This window comes from Diprion similis, chromosome 10 (genome assembly GCF_021155765.1).
Source record: "Diprion similis isolate iyDipSimi1 chromosome 10, iyDipSimi1.1, whole genome shotgun sequence".
Classification (NCBI taxonomy): domain Eukaryota; kingdom Metazoa; phylum Arthropoda; class Insecta; order Hymenoptera; family Diprionidae; genus Diprion; species Diprion similis.
The window spans coordinates 15620712-15648540 of record NC_060114.1 but is presented as its reverse complement, the minus strand read 5'-3'; the positions used below and the strand labels follow the sequence as shown (position 1 = coordinate 15648540).

General features: G+C 41.0%; 2 protein-coding genes and 5 non-coding genes across 7 annotated transcripts in view; 4 read left to right on the top strand and 3 right to left on the bottom strand.

Moving 5' to 3' along the window:
- The window catches only part of LOC124411793 (semaphorin-1A-like), a 134650-nt gene extending 130143 nt beyond the window's left edge, over positions 1–4507 (bottom strand). The window contains exon 1 of the mRNA XM_046891231.1: positions 4057–4507. The gene's annotated coding sequence lies outside the window, so the exon portion shown is untranslated. The remainder of the gene's footprint in view (positions 1–4056) is intronic.
- An 11299-nt stretch (positions 4508–15806) lies between these two features.
- On the top strand, positions 15807–19780 carry LOC124411799. The gene is made up of 6 exons (XM_046891247.1): positions 15807–16198; positions 17090–17228; positions 17378–17562; positions 18315–18440; positions 19260–19442; positions 19541–19780. The coding sequence occupies exons 1-6, from the start codon at positions 16142–16144 to the stop codon at positions 19778–19780; spliced, it is 930 nt and encodes a 309-aa protein (XP_046747203.1). The 5' UTR covers positions 15807–16141.
- A 657-nt stretch (positions 19781–20437) lies between these two features.
- Positions 20438–20510, bottom strand: Trnaf-gaa. Its single transcript has one exon. It is a non-coding gene; the product is annotated as a tRNA-Phe (tRNA).
- A 1086-nt stretch (positions 20511–21596) lies between these two features.
- Positions 21597–21698, bottom strand: Trnay-gua. The gene is made up of 2 exons: positions 21662–21698; positions 21597–21632 (listed from the first exon to the last, which is right to left on the bottom strand). It is a non-coding gene; the product is annotated as a tRNA-Tyr (tRNA).
- Positions 21699–22318: 620 nt separating this feature from the next.
- On the top strand, positions 22319–22390 carry Trnad-guc. Its single transcript has one exon. It is a non-coding gene; the product is annotated as a tRNA-Asp (tRNA).
- Positions 22391–24153: 1763 nt separating this feature from the next.
- Positions 24154–24225, top strand: Trnad-guc. The gene has a single exon. It is a non-coding gene; the product is annotated as a tRNA-Asp (tRNA).
- Positions 24226–24726: 501 nt separating this feature from the next.
- Trnad-guc lies at positions 24727–24798 on the top strand. Its single transcript has one exon. It is a non-coding gene; the product is annotated as a tRNA-Asp (tRNA).
- The last annotated feature ends 3031 nt before the right edge of the window (positions 24799–27829 follow it).

Here is a 27829-nt window from a genome sequence, read left to right as displayed (position 1 = left end):
CGATATTAGTTATAATTGTATTCCATAAATTATTATACAATTACAACGTCGATTGTTATGGTTCGTCAGCTTTAACGACAAAGGACGGACACAGGAAGACTAAAAAAAGATATTTTCTATACCGCAACGATTCTGTAACCGTCTATTGCATAAATTGCGCAAAGTCACTTGTATTTTGCTCCCTCGCACCGCTACAATTTGCTTGATAAATATTGTAATAACTGAAGAATGGAGCATAAAAACAAAAATCAAAAGATATGGATAAATATAATCAATAACAAACAATAATTTAAACCGTGAAGATTATGCTCATTTTTCAATAATTTTCTTAAAAAAAAGTAAATTTTCCCATAATGTGTAACACACGACTCTTGAAAGAAAGAAAAATCTAGATAAAATCTAAGAAAATCTCGATAAAATTTTCTCTCAAAAACAATCATTAAAAATACTTATCATATCCGATGAGTAGTATGTAATGATAACAAGACGAAAATTGTATCGTGATGAATGAAAATATAAAGTGAATTAAATAAGAAAATTTTCTTCTTTCAAGTTTCAAATTTTTTGTTCCTTCCAATTTTTTTTTTCATTCTCTTCTAAATCGCGTTATAAACAATAAACGATATAATCCATCCGACGATTTCTTCGAAGCACGTGCGAACATGATATAATGTACAACATATAGCCGTACACATCCTTAGGTAAAACATAAACGATTTTTTTACCGACAGAGCTCGTTCGTTTGTTACATCTATAAACACGTTTTTACCCCTATTGCATCGAGCACATGTCGACAAACGCAACGAAACGAAACGAGACGAAACAAACGAAGAGGGCAAGCACATGCATGCGTGCAGGCGGCGCTGGCGTCGTTCATACGCGTCTGGTTAAGTCAAGTCTCCCTCCTCATCCTCGCTTCTTTTAGTGCACCACGGTAATAAACCGGCTAGCGCATGCGCACTGCGCGCATCTTACATGCCTACCGCATACAAATTGAATGCACTTGTGCGTGCATAAGAGACGGTAAAACCAACGCGTGTATTCGTAACCGCTGTTGGGTTGGAGGTTAAAAAATATAATAACCACATAACAGAAGGTTCGCAGCGTGGATTTTTCAAAAAGGGGAAAAATCTGTTTAGCACAATTTAAATATATACTGTGCAGAAGTAAAGTAGAAAAAAAGGCAGAATGTAGAAAAGCTTGAGCATAGAAAACCAAAGCACAAAACAGAATCGTGAGAACGTTTCAACGATTCCATGTATTGGATTGCTAGATTCTCATTCATTCCATTAACGATTCTATAATTTTACAATACCTTTTGTACACTTTGACCAATCTAAATTTTGAAATCTTATGAAACAAATGTTCAGGTCGTTGAAAATTCCATACTATGATCCTTCAATTTCCTCATCTTTCAACATTTTTACCCCAACTTCGACAGTTACCATCCAACATCACGTATAATAAAAACTCGATCCCAACTCGGATTATAACAAAAAAGTTCGAAGCAAATTGATGGGTGCGTATTGTAGCTGTATGAACGGGATGTTGAACGTGACGGCGATAAATGCAGATTGGGGGGGGGGGGGGTTGCACTGTGTTGCCGACTGCGATTGACTGCCTTAAGAAACTCACTCTTTCGTTTTATTACGTTGTACGTTGTACGTTATACTCGTATAGAGGTATAAGAAGAAGGATAGAGTATGAAAGGCGACTCTAAGGCGTCCGGCCTGTAGAAAGAGAAAGAGAGAATATAAGACACCGGGAAAGGGTCGATTCTACAGAAATCAGTATAACAGAGCGAATGTTCTACATGAATATTTTTCTATAGAATATTTTTTCTACAGGAAGGAACTTGAAATTTGCATGAGAAATTATCCTGCATGATTCATTCTACATGAGAACTGTTCTACAGAATAGTTTTCTAGTTTCGAACACTCAACCCAGTACTCGTTCGACACAACACACATTTATAAAAAAAAATATATATAAATTGAAAAGAAAATTAATTGACGACTAAATATATGCCTTTAATGATTCGGCAGAAACATATTCCATGAAAAAAATGTTCTGTAGAACAATTCTCATGTAGAATAAATCGTGCAGGATAATTTCTGATGCGAATTTCAAGTTCCTTCCTGTAGAAAAAAAAAAAAAACAAATATTCATGTAGAAACGAGTCTATAGAACATATTCTGTAGAACATTCGCTCTGTAGAACTGATTTCGAACCTCACTCAAGACAACTATTTTTCTCTCTCGCTCTCTCTTTCTCTCTCTCTCTCTATGTCTACTGGCGCATGTTAGACAGAGAGAATGAAGTTCGAAATCGATCTTCTTTCTCTTTCCAACAGCGATAGGTATGTACGTCTTCACTCATAGGTATGTACATACCAGTGCCTGTACCTTTCCCATTCTACACTCATACTACGCACCGCGAGAACGTTACACGCACGTTTTACGTTCACCTAGCTATACCTAAGCACGCGTGTACGTACAACGTAAATCGTACTACGTCGTGTGTGACGAGAATTTGAAAGCGTCGTAGCCATTTTAAGCCCACCGAAATAACCTCGACGCTAAGTAGATGTATAACGTGTGTACTACGGACACACTAGCGACTACATATTACGATTTACATGTATGTATGTACTACGTTTGCTGCCGGCACGCAATTTTGTTTTCATTTATATTCTTTCTTTCTTTCTTTAATTCTTTCTTTGTTTTCAGTTTCATTTTTCTTTATCTTTCACAACGATTGTTTTGTGTACATATGTATAAAACTAATAGTAATAGTTCATATACGTTTTGTTTTTTCAATCGATCGATCGATCGATCCATCAGCAACTCGATTAGATATACATGCACGTTTACCTTATGCATACATACATACATACATACATACATGCTATACATGGCAGTGCGCCAGTAGTATCATTCTATAAATATAAGCACGTATTATACTTCGATATTGATACGATAAATCTCGATTTCCATACACATGCAGGCAAACACACCGACTGCTGTTATAAAACAAGTGTTTCTTCTTTCATCTCTATGTTTTTTGTTTACCTTTTTTCTGTTTTTTTTTAGCTCTTGATATCAGAGTTCACGACGAGATGTAAAATACGCTAGCGTGATAAAACAACTGAAAGATTGTCGATTCATTTAGTTTTTGTTACGACGGATACAATTTTTCTTCAATCATCGGCAAACAATGAAAAACTATCGTAGCTATAATGACTTTCATTTTGGCATTGAATCTACGTCGTGAACTTTGAATCTAGCCTGAACCAATTTATTCGCGGGGACATTACTCTCCTGTCTTTTGTCAGGGAATGTATAATAATATAAGAGGCTAAACTACTATGCTCGATTTGTCCCTGAAAGTGCAGCGGAGTGAATGTATCAGCTAGACTGTTAGACGGCGAATGTTATAACCTCCCTGTCGCAACTTGTATACATATACATATAAAACATATGCACACATATGTAATATATGCATACATAAATACACGGTTTACATTTTTTAGGGACAAAAACGAAAATTTGATGAAAACGGTGGTGGAGAGTAATGGAAAGGAATGAATATACCTAATTGTTTACGATCACTGTAAAAACATTCTGTCTAAGTTTTGTATTTGAAATCCTTTATGAAAACGGAATCAAGTTTTTAGATCCCCGCATGAGCTTTGAAACGATTACATATTATCCACAGTAAAACAGAGTCATTCGTTATACGTTAGGATAATATTAAGTTCGCGTTCATCAAGGCCACACACGTTTCAAAACACCGTGTAACAATTTGCACGATCGGGCAGCCTCGTCAGCTAACTATCTAACAACATTCTTGATGAATGAACAGCATCTTACACAGAACGATAAAAACGGACGTTAATACGATTCGAATACATGAGAAACGATGATCGATTGATACTCTTCTAGATTGCTGTGTAATCTATGCTTCTCCTTCCTTCGTCTTCTCGACTTCCGATACCTTTCAATCGAAAAAAAGAACGGCAAAGGAAATGGTACAAAATTTACTGACGAAACTCACCCTTCGTAGGATCGAGTAGAGCCGTCTAGCCTACTCGCGTAGTTCGTGGCCGGCGTTGCCGCGCATCTAGACCAGCTTCATCCTGATCGGCGATGTTGTTTTGTTATTCGTCCTGGCACAGGTAGACACTTGTATGTACAATCGTACAGTTTACACTCGACTCTGCACTGACGGATCAGATAAAACTGATGAAAATCGGGCGAAGAATATTTTTGTAAAACTTTCACAGAAACGATTAACGATAAACGGATTTTGAAAAACGGTCGTTCACTTTGCTTCCTCAGCGGTATTTTCAAATCCTCGATCCACGATGTACGTAAGTATAATACATCCAAACACACCGGGTCAGTGCTCGATGAACAAACACAGGAACCGCACAATCTGACACTTATTTCGACAGCGGTCAACTAAACAACAACTCGCTGTATCAATGGAATGACAAAAAATGATAATAAACTGTATAACACCGGGTGAAAGATGGCGCGCGGGGGGGGGGGGGGGGGGACAATAACAATGCGACGATTGGTTACTAGAAAGCTAGTAATTCACGAACACACACACATGCACACACATCCACGAAACACTCGCGACCGTCTCTGTCGCGCCCGAAACTATACGGTAAACAGAGGGGTAAATAAACACGCGTATAGAACTGGCGATATTACAGCGTCCTACCCCAGTTACCGTATTTCTTTCCCCTTCGGTATTCCTTAAGTCGAGGCTGCTCGAAGGAAAAGATTTATGATAACAATAATAGTAAGAACAATGTGAATAGGAGGAAGAAACGCGTCGGTGTGTATTCGTATTCTTAGAACGCACCGCACAACCGCCGCGCGGATAATGCAGAACACAAGAGGGGCGTCGTCCGATGCACTTTTAGTTTCCCCTCGGGATCTCCTTCGAATCGTTCGATATCGACAGTATCGATCCTCGGTTTGAACTTTGTTTATTTAAAAATCACTCGCGACACGTACTTTTCGGGTAAGATCGCTTCAACACGGTCGAAATCTGACGCCACGCGCGCGGATGTCGGCTCGCGACTGACTGACTAGCGTCTGTGCGTCCCTCCCCCCCCCCCCCTCCCTCCCCCCCCCCCCTCCCTCCAACTCGACGCCACGCTGACGCTACCCCCACTCTTCAACCCTGTAGTAAAGTCTAGTTGAGTGCATGGTGGTATGGTGGTCGCATGACTCGCATGGGACGCCACGTAGGGATCTGCCTACCTATGTATGTCCACTTCCAACTCTCTAGCCCAGCCTGTCTTCTTCATATCCATATGGATGGACCCGCACACTATCGTCGTTTATAGTAGCCTGTATTGCTATAGGTATAGTATGATCAGTCATTTTTACCGAGGGTGAAATAACTTCGGGTTTGAGTGACACGATCATTTTTGCAATTGGATTAGTTTAAATTAATTTATGCAATTCAACTTAGATTTTTTTTTTTTTCTTTTTTTCCCCATCGCAACAGATAATTCTGGTACTAGAATTCGGGGACTAGAAAAGTGGAACTCGGTAACAGGTTTTGGGATCGTTAAAAACGAATCTGACGTCAGAATTTCAAAATTCAAAATAGTGGATCCATTATGACAGTCTCAAAATATAAAAATTGATCCGATTGAAATTTTGTTACTCGAGGGTTTTCGAGGTCGCTGAAACAAAATTCGATGTCTGAATTTCAAAATTCAAGACGGCAGATCCAATATGGTGAACTAAAAATATAAAAATTTATCCTATTCGCTCGTATTGGATCCGCTATTTTGAATATCGAAAATTTCTCAGATCTGACCCCATCCAGATCTTTCCCCGGCAAGAAAAATTTATGCTTCAAATAGTTGACTGAAATCGTGATTTCCTATCGACGCAACTATAACCCTTGCACGATCACAATGACTCTGTGATCAATACAATATCATTATAATGGCAACCTGACATCAGACGTATCTGCCATCAAGTTGTAATATCATTTTCACTGATGACGGAACTGTGATACCGGAGTCATTTCGATTCCCCGAGCAAAGCGCCTTGGGTTATATAAACATTTTCGACATAGAGTTTCAAAATGGGAATTTGAACAATCGCCTAAAATTCTTGGAGAACTTTCATATAATAAGATTTCATCGCCAAACCGCCATGACACACGGACTCAAGAATATTCCTAGAATTCCCTAAAAATAATCGTGTCTATAACACACGAGCATATTCCGATTACCCGGATGTCTCGACAATATAAAAACAGAACATAGACAGTTCGTACATCGTTTTAGTAAAAATTATTTTCCACACTAACTTGGTACGTCGATTAACTACATTAATCATTCGTACAATCGATTGTTCATCGATTTCTTCAACCATACCTACTCGGAAGTGAATGTGTATAGATTCTCTCCAAATGTCGCTTCGCGACGTTTCTACGTTTCGCATAAAATTACGCACCATTATACAACCGTGAGGTACTCGACGCGCGGAAGGAGAAACGAAGGTTTCACTCTCGGTCATTGATGCCATAGACGTGCTGCACGTGGTATGTCCGCGCCGTGATTCTAGGTTTAGAAACTCTCTGGTGTCTCAGCGAGACCCGCCACTGCTCAGGAGATTGGTTAATGTTCCTCTACGTATACCTTATATGTACGTATGTCCAGGTGAATGTGTGTGTGTGTGTGTGTCACGTATTGAATACATACAACCTTAACTGCGGGAGGAGAAGATGGGTTGCAGAAGGGAACTGCTGTCTCAGCTGCTGGCACGCGGCCCAACCGATTCCAACTCTATACGGCGACGCACCATACGAGAAATAATTAATTCACTATGGATTTGCCACGTTGCGTATCCTTCTCCACACACACTCACACACTAGATATATACTGCATGTGGTATATTGCAAATCTCGCATTTTTTTTAGTACCTGACGTTTTAAATCGTCCGAGCATGTAATTCGCAATCTGTCCATTATGAATGTGATTATAATTCCCTCACATAAGTGGGAATAATAGATAAAATTTTATGGATCGAAAGAGAGTGTAATAATATATATATATATATGCACAGTAATTTTCTTTCGAGATATTTGCAATACGTTCAAATATGTTGATCAACTTAATGTATCTTTGGTTGATATATGATGAGATATTTTTTCGTCAAGTGGTTGTAAATTTGTTGAAAAAGATGAAGAAAAAAAGGGGACAGTAAAAACCTGCGGAGGAAGAAAGACAACGACAAACGTTACTTCAACCTGCAAATATTTATTCGCCACCATATATAATAAATCGTGGATAACTTGTTTAAAATTCATATGCACAATAATACGCCTCCGCAAATCGGAGGAAACACTTGGCGCGAATTTTACGTAGGAAGTTGAAAGCAGTGTTGTAACTTGACAAATATCTGTGACAAGCGATGAACTCGATGACAGGCTGATGAAATTTCACTATTTATCAATTTCCTGTACCGATTCGAGAATGGGTTCCACATAGTATAGTACACTCATATATCATATGCATGGTATAGATTACACGGACAATGGAAAGGCAAAAATTAGATAAGCATTTCCGCAGAGCTCGCACGCGCATACCTAACGTATAACGTATCTTTTCAACCAATATGATATAACTATTATAACCAACGGACCACTGCAGTCGGGAGATATCGCATTTCGGAATGCACCCGAGCACGTGGGCGCTGACTAGACAATGGAGCTAAGTACTGACTGCAGCAGTCCGCACTCCCTGACCGTAGAGTTTGAATGGAAAACATTGCGAAAGTAGCTGGACCGAAGGTGGTACAGATCGATGCATACTCGAGAAACTCTTTTTAGAAAAGGTCACGTTCCATGCTTAACGTGTTATGGTGAAAAATGTTCTGTCCGAATCTCGGAACACCGTTTATTGTGCATTTTTTAATCTGCACAGTCATTAATGAGAACTTTAATCAGGCCATGAAACCGCGACACAGCTGATGATGGGTAAGAAGTAACAGGACATGCACCAGTTTCACAAGTCTCTTCAAATGGCATCGGACTTCAGTAGGAATTCGTGAAGTGTTCTATTCACGGAACTTTCGATGTTGCTTCAGGCCTGTTCAATCGACACGTATACTCCGAGATTGAAAACAGACGACGAAATTCATCACATACAAGATAATCTTCTCGATTTGGATCAACTTCTCACTCGTCAAGTGCTGTTCTTTGAAATCATCATTTCAAGTCTCTGCTACCCAAACGTTGGAAGTCAGGCAGACTCTGGAACGATATGGAGCAAGTAATTCGGGATATCCTAGAACACAACCGTAATGCGGGAATCACTTGAGATCATAAGTGAGATAAATCTCTTGCCTGTTTCCCGAGTAAACATTCATCCAACCATTTATATCTAACCGACTTTTTTCTCGGTATGAGTAAACTGGTGTAATCATTCCTAAACGTGGATGTGATACGAGGTCATGATGTCATACCGACATCCAGTTTAGGAAGTTGTTGCGAATAAAAACCGCACGCTTCATAACGATTAGCTTTTATCTTTTCACAAACAACGATGATGGACACGCTTTTGAACGATGGTTAAAGTGTCTCGAATAGTTCGGACTATATAACTTCAGCATTACAACTATTGATATTCACATTTGCAAATTTCAGCATAGTTTAACTTGAACCTTATGACCATCACAGGACGATTCTGATAACCTGAAAATGATGGAAAGGAACGGTAGGTTGAACAAAGAAGTTCAAAGCGTGGAGCACGTTGCTTATTAGGGGCGAGAAAAAATTACGAAACTGTCAGAAAAGAGCTGCATTATGACTCTATAAAAGTACCGGCCATGATGTCACGACATTTTAACCATTGGGGTAAAAATTCGTGACGCAACATCCGTTTGACTCCTAGACGTACACAAATACATGGGGTACCCTGTTCCTCGCTTATCTTTGTTAGCGGAGCCACCTGGTATACTAGAGAGACATTGCACCGCACGGTTGAAAGTACGTTTATATACGCTGCATCTACATAGGCATAGGTATAAGACAGTCGAGTGCACGTGCAGACGGTGGCTTCCAGCGTTAGTATGCAAGCGCAGGTAGATGCAGGCGGTGATCGAGCGAACGGATGAATGAACGACGAAGCAGTCGAAGGGACTCTAATGCAGACCAAGGAACTTGTGAGCTCGCTGTTTGTCAAGACTGTCCTAGAGAGCCGGGACTAGAGGGACAGGAAGGCTGCTGGCGCGGCTAACCTGTTCTCATTTTTATTGGGCGCATCAGGTTTCAGTGCAGGTGAGCCGAAGCCAAGTCTCTGCGTTCCTCCTTCCCTATCTGCACCACCTCGACGAGAGTGCAATGCGTGTGTCGCCTCCCGGGTTCTACTTTACCTCGGGAGCAGTTCGTTATCGATCGAGTCCGATGAGGAATGATTGAGAAAATCCCTGCCCGAAGTCAGGGAGCGGCGGCGCTATGCTCGAAAACAAGCCGTAATTGCGCTCACCGGAAGCGACGACTCGGACTCGAGACGCTTTTATAGTCAACGACGCCGAACCCTGACGAGTATCTGCATACTGTAAAACACACACTGTACAAACCTGACGAGGCAACACGATCCGTTACCCGGTCCTGGGGCTGCTTCGGACAACAAAATGGACGCTCATGGAACCGGTACAGTCCCTGTTGCAATTTATGTCTCTCGAGCGCCGCGCTCGACGGTCCGCAAGCTTGTTTTTATCCCTTACCAACGATTTGAGGAAAAAGTTTTCACCACGTGAAAAAGATTTCCAAAATTTCCAAATCGCGGGGTCCACGCGTTAACCGAAAGTCGAATTTAACCGCATTTAGACCGCATCATCGGCGTGGAATCAGCGATCTGATCGAGTGGAGTGGAGATATCCTCCACCAATTAGCGTAAGACCGAATCGAACCGCCTAATACGAGATTTCAAGGGCTTCGTGTTGGAGCCGTTCGATTATCAGCTTCCTCGAATTACCGGGAATATCGTTATACTTTAGAATTGATCCAACATCCCACGACTTATACTTATCGATGATACTTAGGTACACATATATTTGCGCAGTAATCGTTATATACCCACGCGTTTAAGGATGCGCGTACTTACGCATTTATAATACTGATCAAACTTTCACCGTATGGCCTGCGGGCGAAAGAAGACCGCCAAAAAGTTCGCTCGACCCAAGAGGTGGGTGAACATATTGCAGGCGAGTCTTCCTGTCTTGATTACGTACGTTGATGTTATACCTTATACGCATATCCTGCGAATATGTGCGTGTAGCGAAAAGAGCACGGATCAAAACTGTGCAGAATCGACAGTTTCTTCAACGGTTTCTCTCGTACCCGCCGCCAGCGTTGCGGTGTTTAAAACTAGATTGTTTATGTACTTTTGCAGCGTGGTTTCACTTAACCGCAAAGCGTGTGTGTATGTGTGTGAATATCTGGTAAATACACACAATTACACAGTGGTTTGAGTTATATCTCAGTAGTAATGATTTGTGAGGAGAATTTCACCGGCGAATCTTTGGGCTCTTCATCGTTCGAGCGCCTCTTAATCTCTCCGTCAAATTTCACCGGACTGTTACAACTGTACAACTTCTTTGTGCATCAATCAGTTGTTAAATGTGCAGATAAAGAGTGATCGTCGATTTCTTAGTTTCTCTTTGAATGGTTTGCGAAAATGTAGTATGAGGTATAGTATGGAGTAAAACTATTGGTGCAAAAGCCGCTTCACACGAGTGGATCTTCGCTTCTCAAGCTCGGAAGACGCACATGTGCGGTTCACCGCACAAAAAGAATCTCGGCCTGGTTTTACTCGTGTCAATGATCCGTTCGAGGCGAACCACAAGGCACGCCCTGCAAGTATCAGCACAATCAGATGGCGCTATAACGTCAGCAGTATGTTAGGCAATAAAATTGGTCCCCGATTCATGATATACTTCGCACGCCTCTCTTCCATATCGATTTACGTTATTGCTGCCGCAGTTCTTCGTCTTCTTAAAAATTTCAGGGATGTGAGATTCATTCGGAAAAGATATTCTCCAATCAATTGAACGAACTTACAATGTTTATTGCACAAATTTTAATTAAAACGATGGCTTGAAAATAAAGCAATCTTATAGGTACATAAGCAAAAAATTTGTACAGCCGAGGGAATAAAAAATTTTTTCGTACAACAACCGAGATACTACGTGAAATATTTGGAGCGAATGATCAACACTTTATCAGCTTATAAAATTCTACAACCCAACATAATTGGGTTCAGCGATTTTCGTGTAGTTGAATTCTATAATTTCTGTCGAGAATTTTCTCCTTCTTACTGACGCGAGAGCAGGTCTGCAGCCGGATCGAGCAGCTTTTTACCTCATCCGGTAGCCGCAGACGCCAGGCTATCGGCCTCAGTTCCTGCGTGTGTATGTAATAAAAATCCTGCGGCACGCTCGATGCCTGACTCCAGGGATTATAGATTCGAAGGAGAGTCGGACCCCGACGGTAGGTAGTAGCTGGCCTTGCAAGCAGCTGTGTTTGCCCCAAGACTCGACTGCTCCCCGGATTTTTTTTTGATGACTTTTTAAATCCCCCCTCCCCCCCTCTCTTGCTCGCCCTTTTCTCTTTTCTCTCTCGCCTCCACTCGCTATTCAATGCCACAGACGTACAATCGGGATATTTTTATGTCCTCAAAACACCTGCAAGGGGTTTGAAAAACAGACTTTTTCAAAAAGGAAAAGGAGGGAAATCGACTTAGTATCAATAACTATCATTTTCAAATTTGGAATTAGCAGTTCTTTAGACAGCTTTTCAGTTTTGACATTATCACCGTATTAAAAATACTCTTTCATGCGCCTTATTCTAGGCAGCATCTTTCACAGGAATATGCCTTAATTCCACGAAGGATGACGCTAGCGAACGGCTTGAATGATGGAGGGCTCGGTCGATAGGTATTAAAGGGCGTTGAAGTTGACTAAAAGCATTTTCAAAATTGACAAGGACTATAATCAACTAACTGCAGCAAAGATTCGTTATTTCTTACGTGTTTTTAGTCAAATGTAATGATTCGTTTTTTCGCAGGTAACGGTTAACCGGTGGTAAATGTGACGGGTAAGGAATTTCTTCACGCTTGAGGGTACAGAAGGTTCGAACTGGCCGTGGCTTACCGACCTGCAGGAAAAGTGGTTCGTACCATCGCCGTAGAACAGCGTTAAAGTCGATGCCAGTCAGTGGCGCCTTTTTCGTAATACATTCAAGCACCGGTTTCACGATACCATATATTGCATTCGATATCATATCCTGAAGAATTTAAAGCTCGAAAGTAGCAAATCGGAACAAATTTAGAAAAATATAGAATCTCAAAACCTTCGTTTGAAAAAACGTGAACGAAATTATTAAGATTCCAAGTATTTAAATAATTTTTTTAATTTCTAACGCAGACAAGAAATAAACGAGTTTCAATCAAACTGATTGAAATTTAAATTTGAAACTGTGACGAAATTTTTTTTTTATCTCATATTTGGAGTATCTTTTTAGACTTGATACATTGAGAAGATCCAGAAAATTTTGTCCCGACGTTCTGTTATTTCCAATGATAACTGTCCAACCAGCGCGTGAAGAAGATTTGACATCTGCATGAAATTAGTGATTTCAGACAGTCACCGGTTACCATTCTTGCAAACATGTCATGTCGACATATCTTGGCGTGTATTTGGTTGCTGGCGAACTCGGTGATTGCATTCGGAGATCTGGTAGCGAGGGTGAGTGAAAAATTTCAAACGTCTGCGAAAAAAGAATGAAAAGGAAGGGAGGGCAAATAAAAAATTACAAGGAAATACAGAACGTCGTGCATCATGACACCCCGGCTGCATGGTGGGGGTTAAAATAAAACCGCTTTGAAGTTGGCGGAGCGTTGCAGGTCTCGGGGACGTCATTCAAGTAGATAAGATCGCCGTTTGTCGGTCTAGAGTTATTTTCATAAACAGAAAGTATATACACATACATATATATAAATATATATATATACACATATATATACATATAGGTATAGATATCACTCGGGCCGCGACGTCCTATTGGAGTAATTAAACTGAAAATAAAAAAAAGCTTCTCCGGCACCGGTTGATGTCCGCTTGCTCCTCTCCCTGCGTACTTTCAGTCCTGCTCATGGAACCAACGCTCCGCACCTTCCCGGTTCTTGGGGTTTGGGGAATAGCTGATGTTACCTGCAACTGTCGTCCGCGCACGCGATCTTTTAGTCTGCTTTTTCATGCTCGCTCGCGGTCCAAAAATACTAAACCACTCAGCAGTGCAGTGCGTACGATTATTTTTAAATTACTCTCATCGTTTTTTGGGACCAGCACGGAATGGGCTTTACTTCCTGCTACCTTTCGCACCAGGATCATCAGGCGTTTACCGAAACTTTCTGGGAAACAGTTTCATTGGGTTACATGGATCTGGCAAGTCCAAATTCGCGAAAGAGAAAGTGACTCGGTGTATCACTTTCGAACAGGGTTGATCATTTTATATTTGACATTCGTGAAGGACGAGACTCGCTGAGATCTTGTTCGATCTCGTGAGGTCATCGGAAGGCGATTATACGGTTGTAACAAAAAGGTTGCGAAGTTCTGGCATCATTGTCCAGAGAGATGTAACAATACCGTGTTTAGAAATGAACATGACTATGGCCCGGAGTCTCGAGGGTGGGGTAGGTATGAGAACGAGCCTTAAGAATTCCGATATTTTGAAATCGACGCGAGTTTCTGGTCGCAATTATCCTCGCGCCGTTCCGTCAGAGGATGATCGTAGCTGTTTTTGTGTCTCGTCCCGGGGGAGGAGAGGACGAGGAGGACGAGGAGGACAAGGAGGAGGAAGACGGAGGGCGAGGAATCAACTGCGGTCAAATTACACCCTGACAGACTGACATGTAAATTGGCCAAGGATGGGCGATCGCTGCCACGATGCCCTGCGCCAAGCTGCTCCACGTTCTGTATAATGCCGATACAGCCGATAGGTCGTTACAACAAAGACCAGACTGCGGACGATCCCAACCTAGCCTTGGTACCGGTGGGAAAATGGTACCTACCGAGACCACTTATGCGCGTCCTCCAGCTTCACCGATTCTTTAATCCCTCGAGACCATGCAGACCGAGCTCCATGCATCCTGCCCTCTTCTCTTAATTCCTTCAAGGCTTCGCTGGGATCGGTTTTTTGCCACAATCACCGCCGTCGCTCCGTTACCAACCCTCTGACTGTTTCTCACTTTCTTTCAGGGCTGCGGGATTCGCCACATCGAGCGTAAGGACATCGGCATGGTTTTCTGTGAGTAGCTGATTTGGTAGCAATCCAAAAATCATCTCTTCATCCCTCGTTTTTCACCCTGTTCGACAAAGATACATTCATGATCATCTGAAATTACCGCCAACTTTTCAAAGTACGTAACCCTGGTGAAGACATTCTGAAATTTTTATCAAAGTACTCTCTCTCTCAAGATTTGATGGTTGCGAATGTACTCCTAAAAGTTGTTGTGAATATCGTTAGCGTTTCCTTTGTAGAACCGTCATACTTATTCACACTCGAAATTCATCAACCATGATAAAATAACCCAAGAAATTACGGTTTCGATAAACTAACCATGCATCTCCATCGTTGTAAGAACAATTGCTCGTCAACACGAACAAGTTCCTAGGATCTTCAATATATTCCACATTGGTTTCTAATCCTCTGCCAATATTTGCAACTGGTAATACAAGGCCTGACCATTTCCGGGGAAGAAGTGGTTTTGAGGGGTCACCGATGATCGGGGAGAGGGTTTCGATCGCGACGTGTGAGGGCAGGAAATATCTGGAACATACTGAACAGCCCAGCTGCTCGAGCGGCGGACTACATCGTTGCAATTCTACACGCAACGTGGCGTTTCCCGCACTCTTCTCCTGATGCAAAAAGAGAGTCTCGGAAACGCAACGTGACCAGCTGAAAGTTGAAACTGTGGAACGTAGTTCAGTTTTGTCGAGTTGCTCTCTCCGCGCGCGTACCGTCGCACCGATCTGGTCCGAACGACGGTCACCTTCACCCCATCGCGGTGGTTGAAAATGGCGACTGAAAACCAACGTCGGTCTCTTTTCCAAACCATGAACAAGTCACGATAGCAAAGAAATTGAGATTCGTAATGTGACGAGGACGGATTTAGTCTCGCCCCGTCACTTCTATCTCGAGGATAAGATCAGCCGATGCTTGAGGAGGAGGACGAGGAGGAGAAGGATACCCGGATCTCGATCCGACCGATTAACGGCCAACGACGGTTCGGCTACGGGTGACTTGGGCTACTCGAAAGATCGTCGGGTGCATCAGGGAATAATTATTACGCACGGTCTGCGGCTGAGTGACGGCACACTGACAGCAGGACATATCCGACACACGAAGAGGAAGGCAGGCTCTGGGTTCTTTGCACGGGAACTTCATGGGCAAGAAACTTAACGAAGTCCACCTGCAGGGGCGCGGATTAGTTTCTTTCTGGCCATCGCACGGAAAGGTTTGCTCCTCGAATTAGCTACCAGAAGAACTCACTAGTCGCAGACTGTTGTCTGGGGCTGGAACGGGTTAAAATTTTAGTGCTTGGTTCATGGTTCATGTCACTCCTGGGACGTTATCGACGCCGGGAAAATCACGATGCATGGTGATACTAGGCCAAAGAAGTACCTTGACCTTGACGTCACGACGAATGTCTACACCAGGGTGCGATACCGCGTAGGAAGTTCCTCTACATATACTCGTGGAAGTAGAGAGTGTAACGCGTTAATAGTCCATCGTGTCTTTCAGACATCGATATCAAAAACGAGGGGAAGGAGTGGTGCGCGATAAATGCTCGGATGATCAAGTGCTGCGAGACCATCTGCCCGAATGACGTCGAGTGCGAGGTAAATGTGACACGTGAATGTAACGTGTGGTTGTGTAATTTATGCGTGTCGTCTTGTATACCTCGAAGCTGGAAGGGTTGTGTACCTCACAGTTTCGTACCAATACCAAGGCACTCGGAGACCAACGATTCTGACCGGTGTTATAAGACTCCCGATCTTCTCACCCCCAGCACATTCAACTCGTCGGAGGTGACATGGGTGTCCTGATTCCAAATGTCTCCAGAAACGTGACTCTGGTTTGGCCGACTCTTGTAAGTTTAACATCAGCATTTTGCAGTTTAGATCTAGACGATAAGCTTCGTTTCAGTTAGCGTTACAGATAGAAGCTCCCTTCAGTAATTGGAGAATGGTTCCACAATATCCTTTTCCAAAATCTCTCCGGACAAAATTTTGGATTCCTACCACATAAATGATTATATCGCTGAATTATTCGTCACGATTAGTCACTATTGTTGAGAATAATTCATGAAATTGCCTCAGGAGGGTGTAAAACTGGTGAAAATGTTGAAATATTCATAAACGGTGCCTGATTACCTTGACATGAGATCTGGTAGGTAGGTTTACGGGGTGGAGATAGTTGGGGGTGGGCAGGTATAAATGGGGATGGATTACTTTTTGTCCGCTTTTGAAACGGTGGGAAAAAAGGGAAATAATGAGAAGGCGGGGGTGTCGCCCTGGTGTACCGTGGTGACGTAATGCCGGTAGTTATCGTGATCCTGCGGACTGGGCGGAGCCGTCTCGCACCAACCAGCACACCAGTTTGTGTGCTTCTGCCACCACCATGGCCAAACATATTATCACTAAACACCACCTACACCGAGCTCACAAAAACCCTGGGGGAATTCGAACGGAAGGAAGACGGAGACCCACACAGCCATCATCGCACGTGGCCTCATGATCGCGATCGTCGACGCCATCATGATTTGTACGAGCTGTTCACATAGCGGGCACTTCGAGTTTTTGCATTTTTTGAAAACCGTTTCTGTTGGTGATGTGGAAGCTTTTTTCTCTCGACGATCCTCTTCATTTATTCCTGACATTGAATCGAATCAATGGACAGAAATCGTTCAACTTGTTGCAACCATGCATGGTAAGGTATCGTCTGTCGGATGGTTGTGAGACTTGGCTCATTTATTACACAGTACCTTCATGACCGGGTCGGGGAATGCATGATCGCGATCGGTTACACCACCAGGGACAATCAGACTGGCGAGATACGTCAGAAGGTTAAATTCGACACCAGCGTATCGACGCGATCAGCCGTACGTCCAGTTCTTCAAGGTAAGTTTTGGTCGTAAATTTTTCATAACTTTCGTTGATTTCCAATGAAGTTTACTCGGTTTTGAGGAATTTGGCACGACAGAAGGAGACTTCTTATCTGAGATGAAAAATTCAGTACCGAAAAGCTCATTTTCTCCATTCACAATCAGGATACTACACCAGAGGTGAAGCCAGGACGTGTCCTACCGTCGATCTAGACACTCTGGACGACTGTCGTCCGGTTAATTGTCACATGAAGTACCACGGGAAGAGGAATTTCTTCAACCGTCGGCATCGGCGGTGCCAGCCAGTTCCAGTCTGCATCGCTGATACTAATAAAGAACTGCCTGACGTTGTGGGTTTGAATCTTGACCAAGAATTAAACGCAACTTATTTTCCCATTCTTTACATTCCGTGGGTTTGAATTAACTTCATTTCTAGTAAAATATATGTCAATTACGCAATTTCTGCTTTGAATCAGTGAAAAGAATTTCTTTTGAAGAACTCGTTGCATCGAAACTTCAAGTTCGGTAGTCTTCCTTAGGCTTCGTTAACTGAAATTTCCGACATTTTCAAACCGGTATGTTCCGTGCAATGATGAGAAAAAAAATTGCGAAAGAACCTTTCGAACAGATATACTCTTTCTTCCTTCTATATGTTTCACGTACGTTAGGTATACGTAAATCACGTAAGCCTTTGATAAGCTGCTTGCATTATAAATATACGCGCAACGTTTATAAGTTACACTATACATATAGGTGCAACAAAACGTGGCGCGGGTGAATTTTTATTGCGATCCAGAGGTTTATACCTACTTGGCTGCTATACACAGCATGCGATGTAGCGTGTAACTCACGCCCTGCTACGGCTTAATTTGACAGGAATTTATAACTCTTACTTTTGATGGTTTTGCACTTCTACGACTATCATGTATACCCTGTATAAGCGTAATGCAAAAGCGTCTGTCTATAACCCACTTCACAGTCGTGCAGGTCACGATTGGCTTCCAGCAAAAAGAAATCCACGCGTTCATTCCAATCCCTATCCGTATACTGTTAGAGTATAATTTATCCTCCAAAAGTCTTTCTTCTTTCACCCTGACTACAGGCCTACGTGCCGGCTAGCAACACCTGTCGAGATTTGGAGAACGCGGTGAACGAGGTTGAAGTTCGCGCCCTGAGTCGAGGAACAGCGGAGACGGCTTGGAGGTCGGAACCACGGCCGTACTTATCGGTACTGAAAACAATTCGGGCATTCCGTGTCAACTCGACCAGTGATTTTCCCTCGCTATTTTTGATTCTTTTCACAATTTTTCGTACGGTTCTACAGTCTCAAAAAGCTCTTCTGAATTTTTTTTATCGTTATTCAAACCCATCTCAAAATTGGCATCTTTTTTTTTTCATCTCGACAAATTCTCGAAAATCTTACCGTCAATTCCGTTCATTTTGACACCCGTTCAACGATGGCGTGATTTTTTCTTCTCTTTTTTTTTTTTTTACTATTTTGTTAATTTTCAAAAAATTATCAAAAATTCTGCAGAGAATTCTTAGAATTATTTTTCTTTGTACAAGGTTTTGGTAATTTTTGGAAATCATTGAAACCTCGTGTTTTGTTTGTTCAAAATGTTTAAAGTGCTAAAAACGAAAATAGAACAAAAAATTACCCCGCATCACGTGATGATCGTAAAAATAAACGGAATGAGAAGTAAAATTTTTGAGAATTTTTCGAGATCTTTAAAAAAAAATGCCAATTCTGTGACAAGTTTGCATAAATCACATAAAAGATTCACGATTGCAGAAAAAAAACAAATATCTGAAAAAATTCACGACTGCTTTTTTGAGACTGTTGAATAGTACGAAAAAAAAAAAAAAAAAAAAAAATTGAAGAGAGTCAAAAATAGTGAGAAAAAATTATCGGTCGAGTTGACGTGAAATACCCCAATTATACACGCGGTGTTAAATCTCAACGAAATCGAATCTACCACGACTTATCGTCGATGGGTTGCTACAGTTGATACCTCAAGCTTTAATTACTAATCGACTCTTTGACCAGAACATACACTGTCATCACGGCAAGACCGACAACGCTACAGGCTTCTGCATCTGTCACGAAGGATGGACCTCGAAGTCGGTGGACAACCTGGAGCCGAGCACCGAGTTGATCCATCTCTGCAACGTCCAAATGCTTCCATGGCCACGTTTGAGAGCGAACAGACTGAAGACCGTCCTGACGGTGGTATCCTTTTCAGAAAAAGGTCCTCGGACTCGGTGTCGAAGTTGGCACTTGGCCTTAGGATGGTCCTTTGATGAAAATTCCTGAACGCGTTTGGCCAGATTGCAGCGTTACTCGGAGTCCTCGTGGTTCTCTTCTGCTGCGCGACGGCTTACGTTATGCGGAGGCAATCTTCTTCCGGGGAAAACTCCGTCTGCGGAAATCGGCCGGTGACCACATCCTGTTCCCCGAGTTCCACCAGGTCTGAAGGTAGCTGTTCTTACGGTCGACCGTACAAACGACTCGGCAGGAAAACTTGTTCGGACACTTCTTGTCGCACTCATAGTCTCGTGCGACACTGATATTTTAATATTTATACCGAATACTAGAATGTTATTATTATTTATACCAAACTGTCGTGCGAATGATGGAAAATGAATAAAAAAAAAATTATATACTAGTTACTTTGAAACATTTTATACTCTATCAGCACTGCAACCTGCAATATTTCCACCTTTCTTGTATTGAGCTAAATCGATCAGTTGGATAATTAATTTTAGTGCGTGGATACCGAAAGTTGATTTTTAATTATTTACTTATCGCCAGCGTGACGTAGGAAATTAAATTTTGATAAGTGTCCAAGTAATCAGGTATAGTATTAACAATCAGTCATAAAACTATTTTGCAATCTAATCTAAGTGTATATATGTAGGTATATTAAGTTTTCGCTGTTCCAGAATATATAAGATAACGTTAATTTCAACTATCAGGTATTCGAATGTCGATATAATATCAGTTAAATACAATTCATCGAACCGAATAAAAAAATATTAAAAATTGAAAAATACATCAAAAATCCAATTTGTCTGCAAAAAATATTTCCATATAAATCCTGTTCAACAAAACTTTTAGCCAATCCTTCATTCTGCGATGTAAATCGTTATAAAAATTTCGGAATAAAGAAATAAAGAAAGGGAGTAAAAAGAGATACAATAAAAAAAAAAAAAAAAAAAAACAACTGCCGAAACCCGGGATTGAACCGGGGACATTTAGATCTTCAGTCTAACGCTCTCCCAACTGAGCTATTTCGGCTGACAATGGTCTTAGTTACAACTGCATCAACGAAACCCGTTGACGTTTCCACCGCGTTGTGTTGAAAATGAACGAAAATCAGAAAAAACTACCGTAAAAACAAAAAAAAAAAAATAAAAATAAAAAACAAACTGTTCAGCAACGACTTTGAACAAGCGATCGAAGGAACGAGGAAAACGGAGAAAGTCAAAAACTGCGAAAACGAAATGTGAATAATCGGGAAGAAGAAATTTAGGGGATAAGAAAGAGAAAAAAATGAATTAAAAAAAAAATAAAAAAAAAATTGATATTGTGCAAATTGTTTAGCGCAGAGGGGGGATTCGGTTTCGCCCCTCGTCTCTTCCGGTATAAAGGTGGGCGTTATATTCGCATCCAGCAGACTGAGACTACAATTAAAGTAATTGGGCTCATTGTGCTGTCTGTGTCTGCCGTTCGCGTTGAAATACCCCGTAGTGAATGGGCCGCGGCATGGCGCGGCGGGGAAGCCGAGTTCGAAAAGAGAGAAACGAACACACGTACGGAACACGCATGCGTGAGTCTCTTTATGCTCCTCTGGCGCGACGGGTAAAACGCGAGCCTCGCCTCCTATCCTCCGGATATTCAAAAGGCAAAAGGCGTACACGGCTATCCTCCGATTCTTTAGCTTCTTTTATTCTCGTTTGTCTTTTCCCAGGCTAATATCAACCCTTTTTCTTTTACTTATTCTTATACCATTGCTCCGGAGTATACGTAAAACGAAACAATCCGCGCCGCTTTGAATGCTTCGAATTTAACCCTTGAAGACTAAATGTATAGTTTTTTTTTTTTTTTTTTTTTTTTTTTTTTTTTTTTTTTAATCTACAATATGGTAAAGTTTAACCGCGATTTTTTCTCATACAATAAAAAGTAACCATTCTCGAACGATAAATTCACGTTCGATATGCTTGTTACAAGTTTCACAAAATTGTACAAAGACGGTGAACTTGAATATTCATGGTTTTGCAGTTTTTGCTCATGCAGAGAAAAGGTCTTGTCGATTTGGAGCTCAAGATTGAGCAAAAAATGTAACAAAACGGCTGATGAAAAATAGTTAAATGAAAAAAAAACTCCTTCGAGCCGGATTTGAACCAGCGACCTATGGATGTCTCTTTTGTACGATCTTCGTTTACCAACTACAGTCCACCGCTCTACCAACTGAGCTATCGAAGGTATAGGAACGAGGGTGTTTAGAAAATATTATAAGCAAAATACGTACTCCAAATCTCTAGGGCTACTGTATCCTGACATAAAACATTGCACGAGCACGCAGTTCACTTGAAATGAAAGTGTAAAATTGAGGCAAGAAAAAGAACAACGAAAAGCTTATATACTTTCTCGATTTTCTTACTTTTACCAATGCGGCCTAATTGATTACTATAATTATTACTATACTCACCTCAAAGTTGAAGAGATAATTCCATTGTGACCACATGAATTATAATGAAAATAAATTTTGCAAGCAGAATTTTTATTATTCCGTCGTGTTTCCTTCGAGCATTCGAACTTGTTACAGACTATTTTCTAGACTGTTTCAACGCCTGCGATGTACTTTTCTAAGGTTTATAAATATACAAGTTCATCGCTGCGGCTAATAGTGTCTGCTTTTAATAAACTGGTTCTAACTACTTCAATTGACATGTGAGTGCCAGAACTTATGTACCGACATAAAGCAGGTTCCTACATGTCCTCGGTGGTATTTGATATTCATTTTACCGCTATAGCACTCGAATGTGCTTTGCACTGATAGGTTAAAACCACGGAAGAATATCTATAATTCCTTCCTAAACATGTCCTCGGTAGTATAGTGGTAAGTATCCCCGCCTGTCACGCGGGAGACCGGGGTTCGATTCCCCGCCGGGGAGGATATTTTTTTCATTCTTTAAGTTAAATAAGCGCCATGATGAGTGGCCAGAATTTTTTCAAATATTTTATTTAACAAAAAAAAGGGCATTTTTCGTTTATCAATAGCCGCACGTTCAACAGAGTGAAAAAAAATGACCGAAAACTGAGAAATATCCTGGGAATGAAGAGTCTTAACCTGACGTAAAACTCTGCCGGAGAGAGTAATTTTCTTCATGTTTTTGCCTAAGTCTAAATGATCGCATAAAAAACAAACACGAAAGAAAATCGAGATTTGAACGATACGATTATTTTACATACGCGACTTCTTCTAACTGCGTTCCATTCATATACACATAATATGTCTTTTGCAGTGTATCGATAACTATCGATAAGAGCGATACTCGCCTTACCACTCGGGCATCGCGCCAAACGTCGAGTTGAGCGTGTAACTCACCTCACGGGGCGTTTAAACGTGGGCTAATTGTAAGCCGAATATTCTAGCACTTCTCGTTTATTTTTATGCAAATGTGTTCCATGAGGTCTAAGTATTGAGACATTTTTTTTTTTTTTTTTTCTATTCTGAATCGGATAACGAGCTATTCTAATCCGTCCGTCAAATTTCGAAAATTAAACGGTCCTTTGAAGAAAATTCTCTTCCTTGCATAGAGTTAATTAATTTTTGGATGGTAAACTAATCTAGGGTGGTAAAAAATATCAGAAAAGTGACACTGATCAGCAGAAAATTCGAAAAGCCATTTTATTAGAAGCGATTCTAACGAACCGCTCATCCCAGTTCGAGCCAGCTACCCAATTTTACGTATGTAACTATTTATACTACAACACATTATATACATAGAAGTCAGCCCAGGAGTGTTTACTAGTCAAACACTAAGTTACAACGCAACGTTGGCTCGAATTCTAATACGGCAAATCAGAACTGTACACAGAGGAAAAGAAATTATTGTCATCCAAATGTTTGAGATACCTAAAAAGTTGATCGTTAAAAATAATTAGCTAAACTGAGAGTAAAAATTAACGTCCGGCAAATCGTGATACTTGTTTAGGTTAACTTTTCAGTCACTTATCAAGCTCCGGATATTTTCGAGTAATTTGATACGTATTATTTCTCAACTATAGTCAATACATTATTCAGTAATATTAAAATTGGATTCGCTCAAAAACTTCTCCACTTGTCAATAACAAACTTTTATTCATGTGGTATTTCAGTTAGAAGTTCGAGTTTAAAAGGTGAAAAATTCATTTGCTTATTAATTTTCTGCATTTTTAGGTTAGGTCGGTTAAAATTATCCGATTATCTATTTTTGGCCGCTTTCACCGGTTAACCGGTTATCTATTTTAGCCAGCTAAATACTTTAACCAGCAAACTTTCAGCTAATTAGCCAAGTTAATCGCCACGGCTGTTAAGCCGGCTAAATCGTACAGCACTAGTCTGCTGTATATCCTCGTCGACATTTCATTTGGTGAAAAATGCTGGTTTCGTTTATTATCAGTCGCACGTCCGACAATGTGTAAAAATATAAACGAAGACTTTGAGAAATATCCTGGGAATGAAGATTTTTAACCTGGAGTTCGAATGATTATTTTACACAAATAAGCCATCGTCAGGTCATTTTCCTTTAACGCACCATATACAAAGACTCATAATTTGCCTCTATATACCAACCGCTGAAACTAGATATCGATTTGAAGTTAGATAATATTTGCGCTTCACTCTGATATGTTAGAAGTGGGCAAAAATTTTTGTAATCACATGTTGAACATGTCCTCGGTAGTATAGTGGTAAGTATCCCCGCCTGTCACGCGGGAGACCGGGGTTCGATTCCCCGCCGGGGAGGATTTTTTTTTCATTTTGAAGTTGAATAAGCGCCTTGGTGAGTGGCCAAAATTTTTTAAAATATTTTATTTGGCAAATAAAAAAAAAAAAAAAAAAAAACCGCATGTTTCGCTAATCCGTAGAGTCAACGTTGCCCAGAAAAATGTACAAAGGCTTTGGAAAATGTCCTGGGAATAAAAATTTCTAACCTAACCTACAACCCTGCTGGGGAGAATAGTTTTCTTCGTGTTATTTCCGTACTCGAAGTGATAGCATTAAAAAAGAAGTAACATAAAATCGAGATTTCAACGAATGATTATTTTACACATATAATCCATCGTCAGTTCATCTTCCTCTAATGCATCACATACACAGAGACTCAAGATTTGTCTCTGTGTACCAATTTCTAGAAGTGAATATCAAAGTTAGGTTATATTTACTTTATCTCCACAGCATTTGAATCCACTCGGCCCTGACAGGTTAAAAGTGCAAAAAAATATCTATAATTTCACGATAAACATGTCCTCGGTAGTATAGTGGTAAGTATCCCCGCCTGTCACGCGGGAGACCGGGGTTCGATTCCCCGCCGGGGAGGATTTTTTTTCCATCTTTTTATATAGTCTGGATGATCCCATAATACATAGAATTTTTTAACGAAATTATTTTGCACGTGTCGGTCAATTCGTCGCTTCTTAAACAGATATCGATATGTCTACAACTTTTTTTTTCAAGCACATATTCACCGAAGTAACACAAAATAAACAATGCTTTAAGTAAACTGACAATGAGATTGTAAATTTTTCAATAATTGCATTGTTTTATTTAAAAAAAAATTTTTTTTTGAGGTGGACTGCAAATTGATTTAGTAATATAATGCCACATTTTATCTAGATCGTAAGATAGAATAAAATGGGCGTATAATAATGTATATAAATATTTTAGAGAACTGTAAAAAAAATGGATCATTCATTTATTCATGTAGTTGTTTATAATTTTATGTCGTTTAAATTTTCGAATAAAAACGAAAGAAACAACCTTACTCGCTGCAGGCGAACAAACGTAGCTTGACAGCTTAAACACATGTAACATAAATGGACAGCACAAGGAGTATGAAATAAAAAAAAAATAAAATTTAAAACAAGCCTGAAAATAGTGTAAATACACTGTCAGAAAATTGTAACTAAACACAATGTCCCAGCAGGTCCACTTTAGATTTGCATTATTTGTTACATTTCTGTTCGTGAATGCGAAACTTGGTAATACATTGAAACATGGTTAAATAATGCAACTACTGGGACATTCTTTTTTTAACCGTGTAAGAATAAAATAACTAATAAAATTTCACTGCAAAACGTTGGTTGAATGAACCAAAAGGCACAATGTAGGTACGTCGAGCTCCTGAAGTACGATATCAGTTGAAATGGTCATTAATTGTTAACTTCAAATTGTTGCGTAACAAATCGTCATTTATGGACCAAAAAGGTGACCGACTAAACACGCATATACACTATAATAAGAAAAATCCGTACTTGTAAAGACCTTAGAGACGTTCCTCTCCAACGATGATGAGCCTAGCTAGGACATATAAGGTAAAATATGTGTCAACACTCATGCACCATCGCACAAGCACACATACCTATAATATGGCAAAAGCTGTGCCAAGAGAGCAGTTCGGAGTGTGTTACAAGACGGCTGCACAAGGCCCCGCTGCACAACCGTCAATTCGTTACGGGTCAGAGTTCACCTTTTGACAGTTTGATTGCGCGGTAATTACCCCTTGGTGCGTAAATTACCGCCAAGGTTTGTACCCTCGCACACGCAGATGCACAAACACAAGTGCTATAAATACACAAGTATCCGCATTGTACGAATATCGCAACGCATAGTTCTAACTCGATCGGCTTTGCAGATTAGTTTCTCACTATTACAACCTACTTACAAGAACCGATCGATCGGTACGAGTACAGAATCTAATTGGCGGCACATAAAGGCGTCGTTTCGACGTCAGTCAGGCCAAAGATGGAAGGAATAGGAGGTCACACTATCCACCGCGGGTATTTATTATATATAATATCGGTGTAACCGTAGCTGAAGAACCGTGTTTTATACTATCCGGTTCAACACAGGGTCAAATACTTTGCCGACTGGATGTTTTAGCCATCGAGGAAACTCTGAGCTGCTTGGGATTCCGGAGGATTTCAAATGAGCTTCAAGTACGTCGATGCTTATTAACCCTTAGAGGACCGGAGTCTGAGGAATTTCGAAAAATCTATTTTTCTATAGTTATTCAAAAGTAATCTAAAGTCCAGAACATTGGACCGAATTAGAGTCAATGTTGGTAGGTCAATGACCTTGCGCCAAATGGCGATTTTCTGATGTGACCAATATGTGGTAATTTTATTCGCAGTCACATTACCAATTTGTGACTGTGAAAATACGGTAAATTTGCCAGTCACGTTTACCACTTACATCTTTATTCGTAACCTGAATGCAAAATAGTTAGGCTAAGGTCCGATGGACAAGTTAGACACACATGCGTATGAACGTCCTCTCTAAACAACCAACTTTCTATGGCTGACGCCAACCAACTTCCGTTGGTAATGAGACACGTAATGTGAAGAAATGTTATTCATTAATGAATATTATTCATTGCAATATGAACACTCCTAGGGGATTTTATTTTGGCCAGACGGGTGACTAACCTCTCAAACATACCACACTTGACATCACACTTCAAGTGACTCAAAGTCATTCCCGATGACTGGTAAACGATGCTTCCTGACTTGAAATTAAGGCTCTGTAACAGTGCAGCGAAAGAGCAGAAAAGTAGATTACAAGAAACGCGAATCGGCGGTCGTAAGTTTCATTTCCATGAAGTACATAAGTCGCATGAGGGTATCTTCGATCGACTTGTCCTCTTATATTCAGCGCCATGTTCCTGCGATCCTGTGACACAAGATGGAGGTGAGATAGAGGAGTTTATTGGCAATGCCGGAGTGGATGTTCGTACCAACTAGACAGCTATCTGCACTTTCCTATCTGCCTGATGACGTACAGGAGCGTTTATTCCCGAAGTGCATTGCACCGTGGGCGGACACCCGGTTATTAAAGGCGCCGTTAACGATACGATCATCGCCGTGTCGAGTCGGCGATGTTTTATTATTCAATATTTAATACGGAGGCGTATTGGCGTACCTGTCGCAAATAGAACAAGTAAACAACCTGATCCCGATGTCTGGCTAGACGTATCGCCCAATTTCCGAAGCGCAATCACCCCGATCGAATCGACGAATTAAAAACAAGCAAAAGTAAGAGGTTATGAAAAACGGCGAAGGCCTTCGGGATGATCATGTGCGAATGAAAAACTCCTTTTTTCCTCATCGTTTACCGACTCGACGCGAGGCGTTGCAGTCATAGCCGACCTGCAGTACGCGAGGGCGTAGGTGGAGTGGGAGGTACCACAATAATTCCCTCCTTTACCCCCACTTCCGGGTATATTTGCGCCTACCTCGAGTGGCGGGGGTTTCCGGGGCTGCGCCTGTCGCTAGGCAGCCCGGCACTCGCCTCGAACTATTAATGCTTCTATATCCGATCGCGAGAATAAAACGAATTTTGCATTCGTATT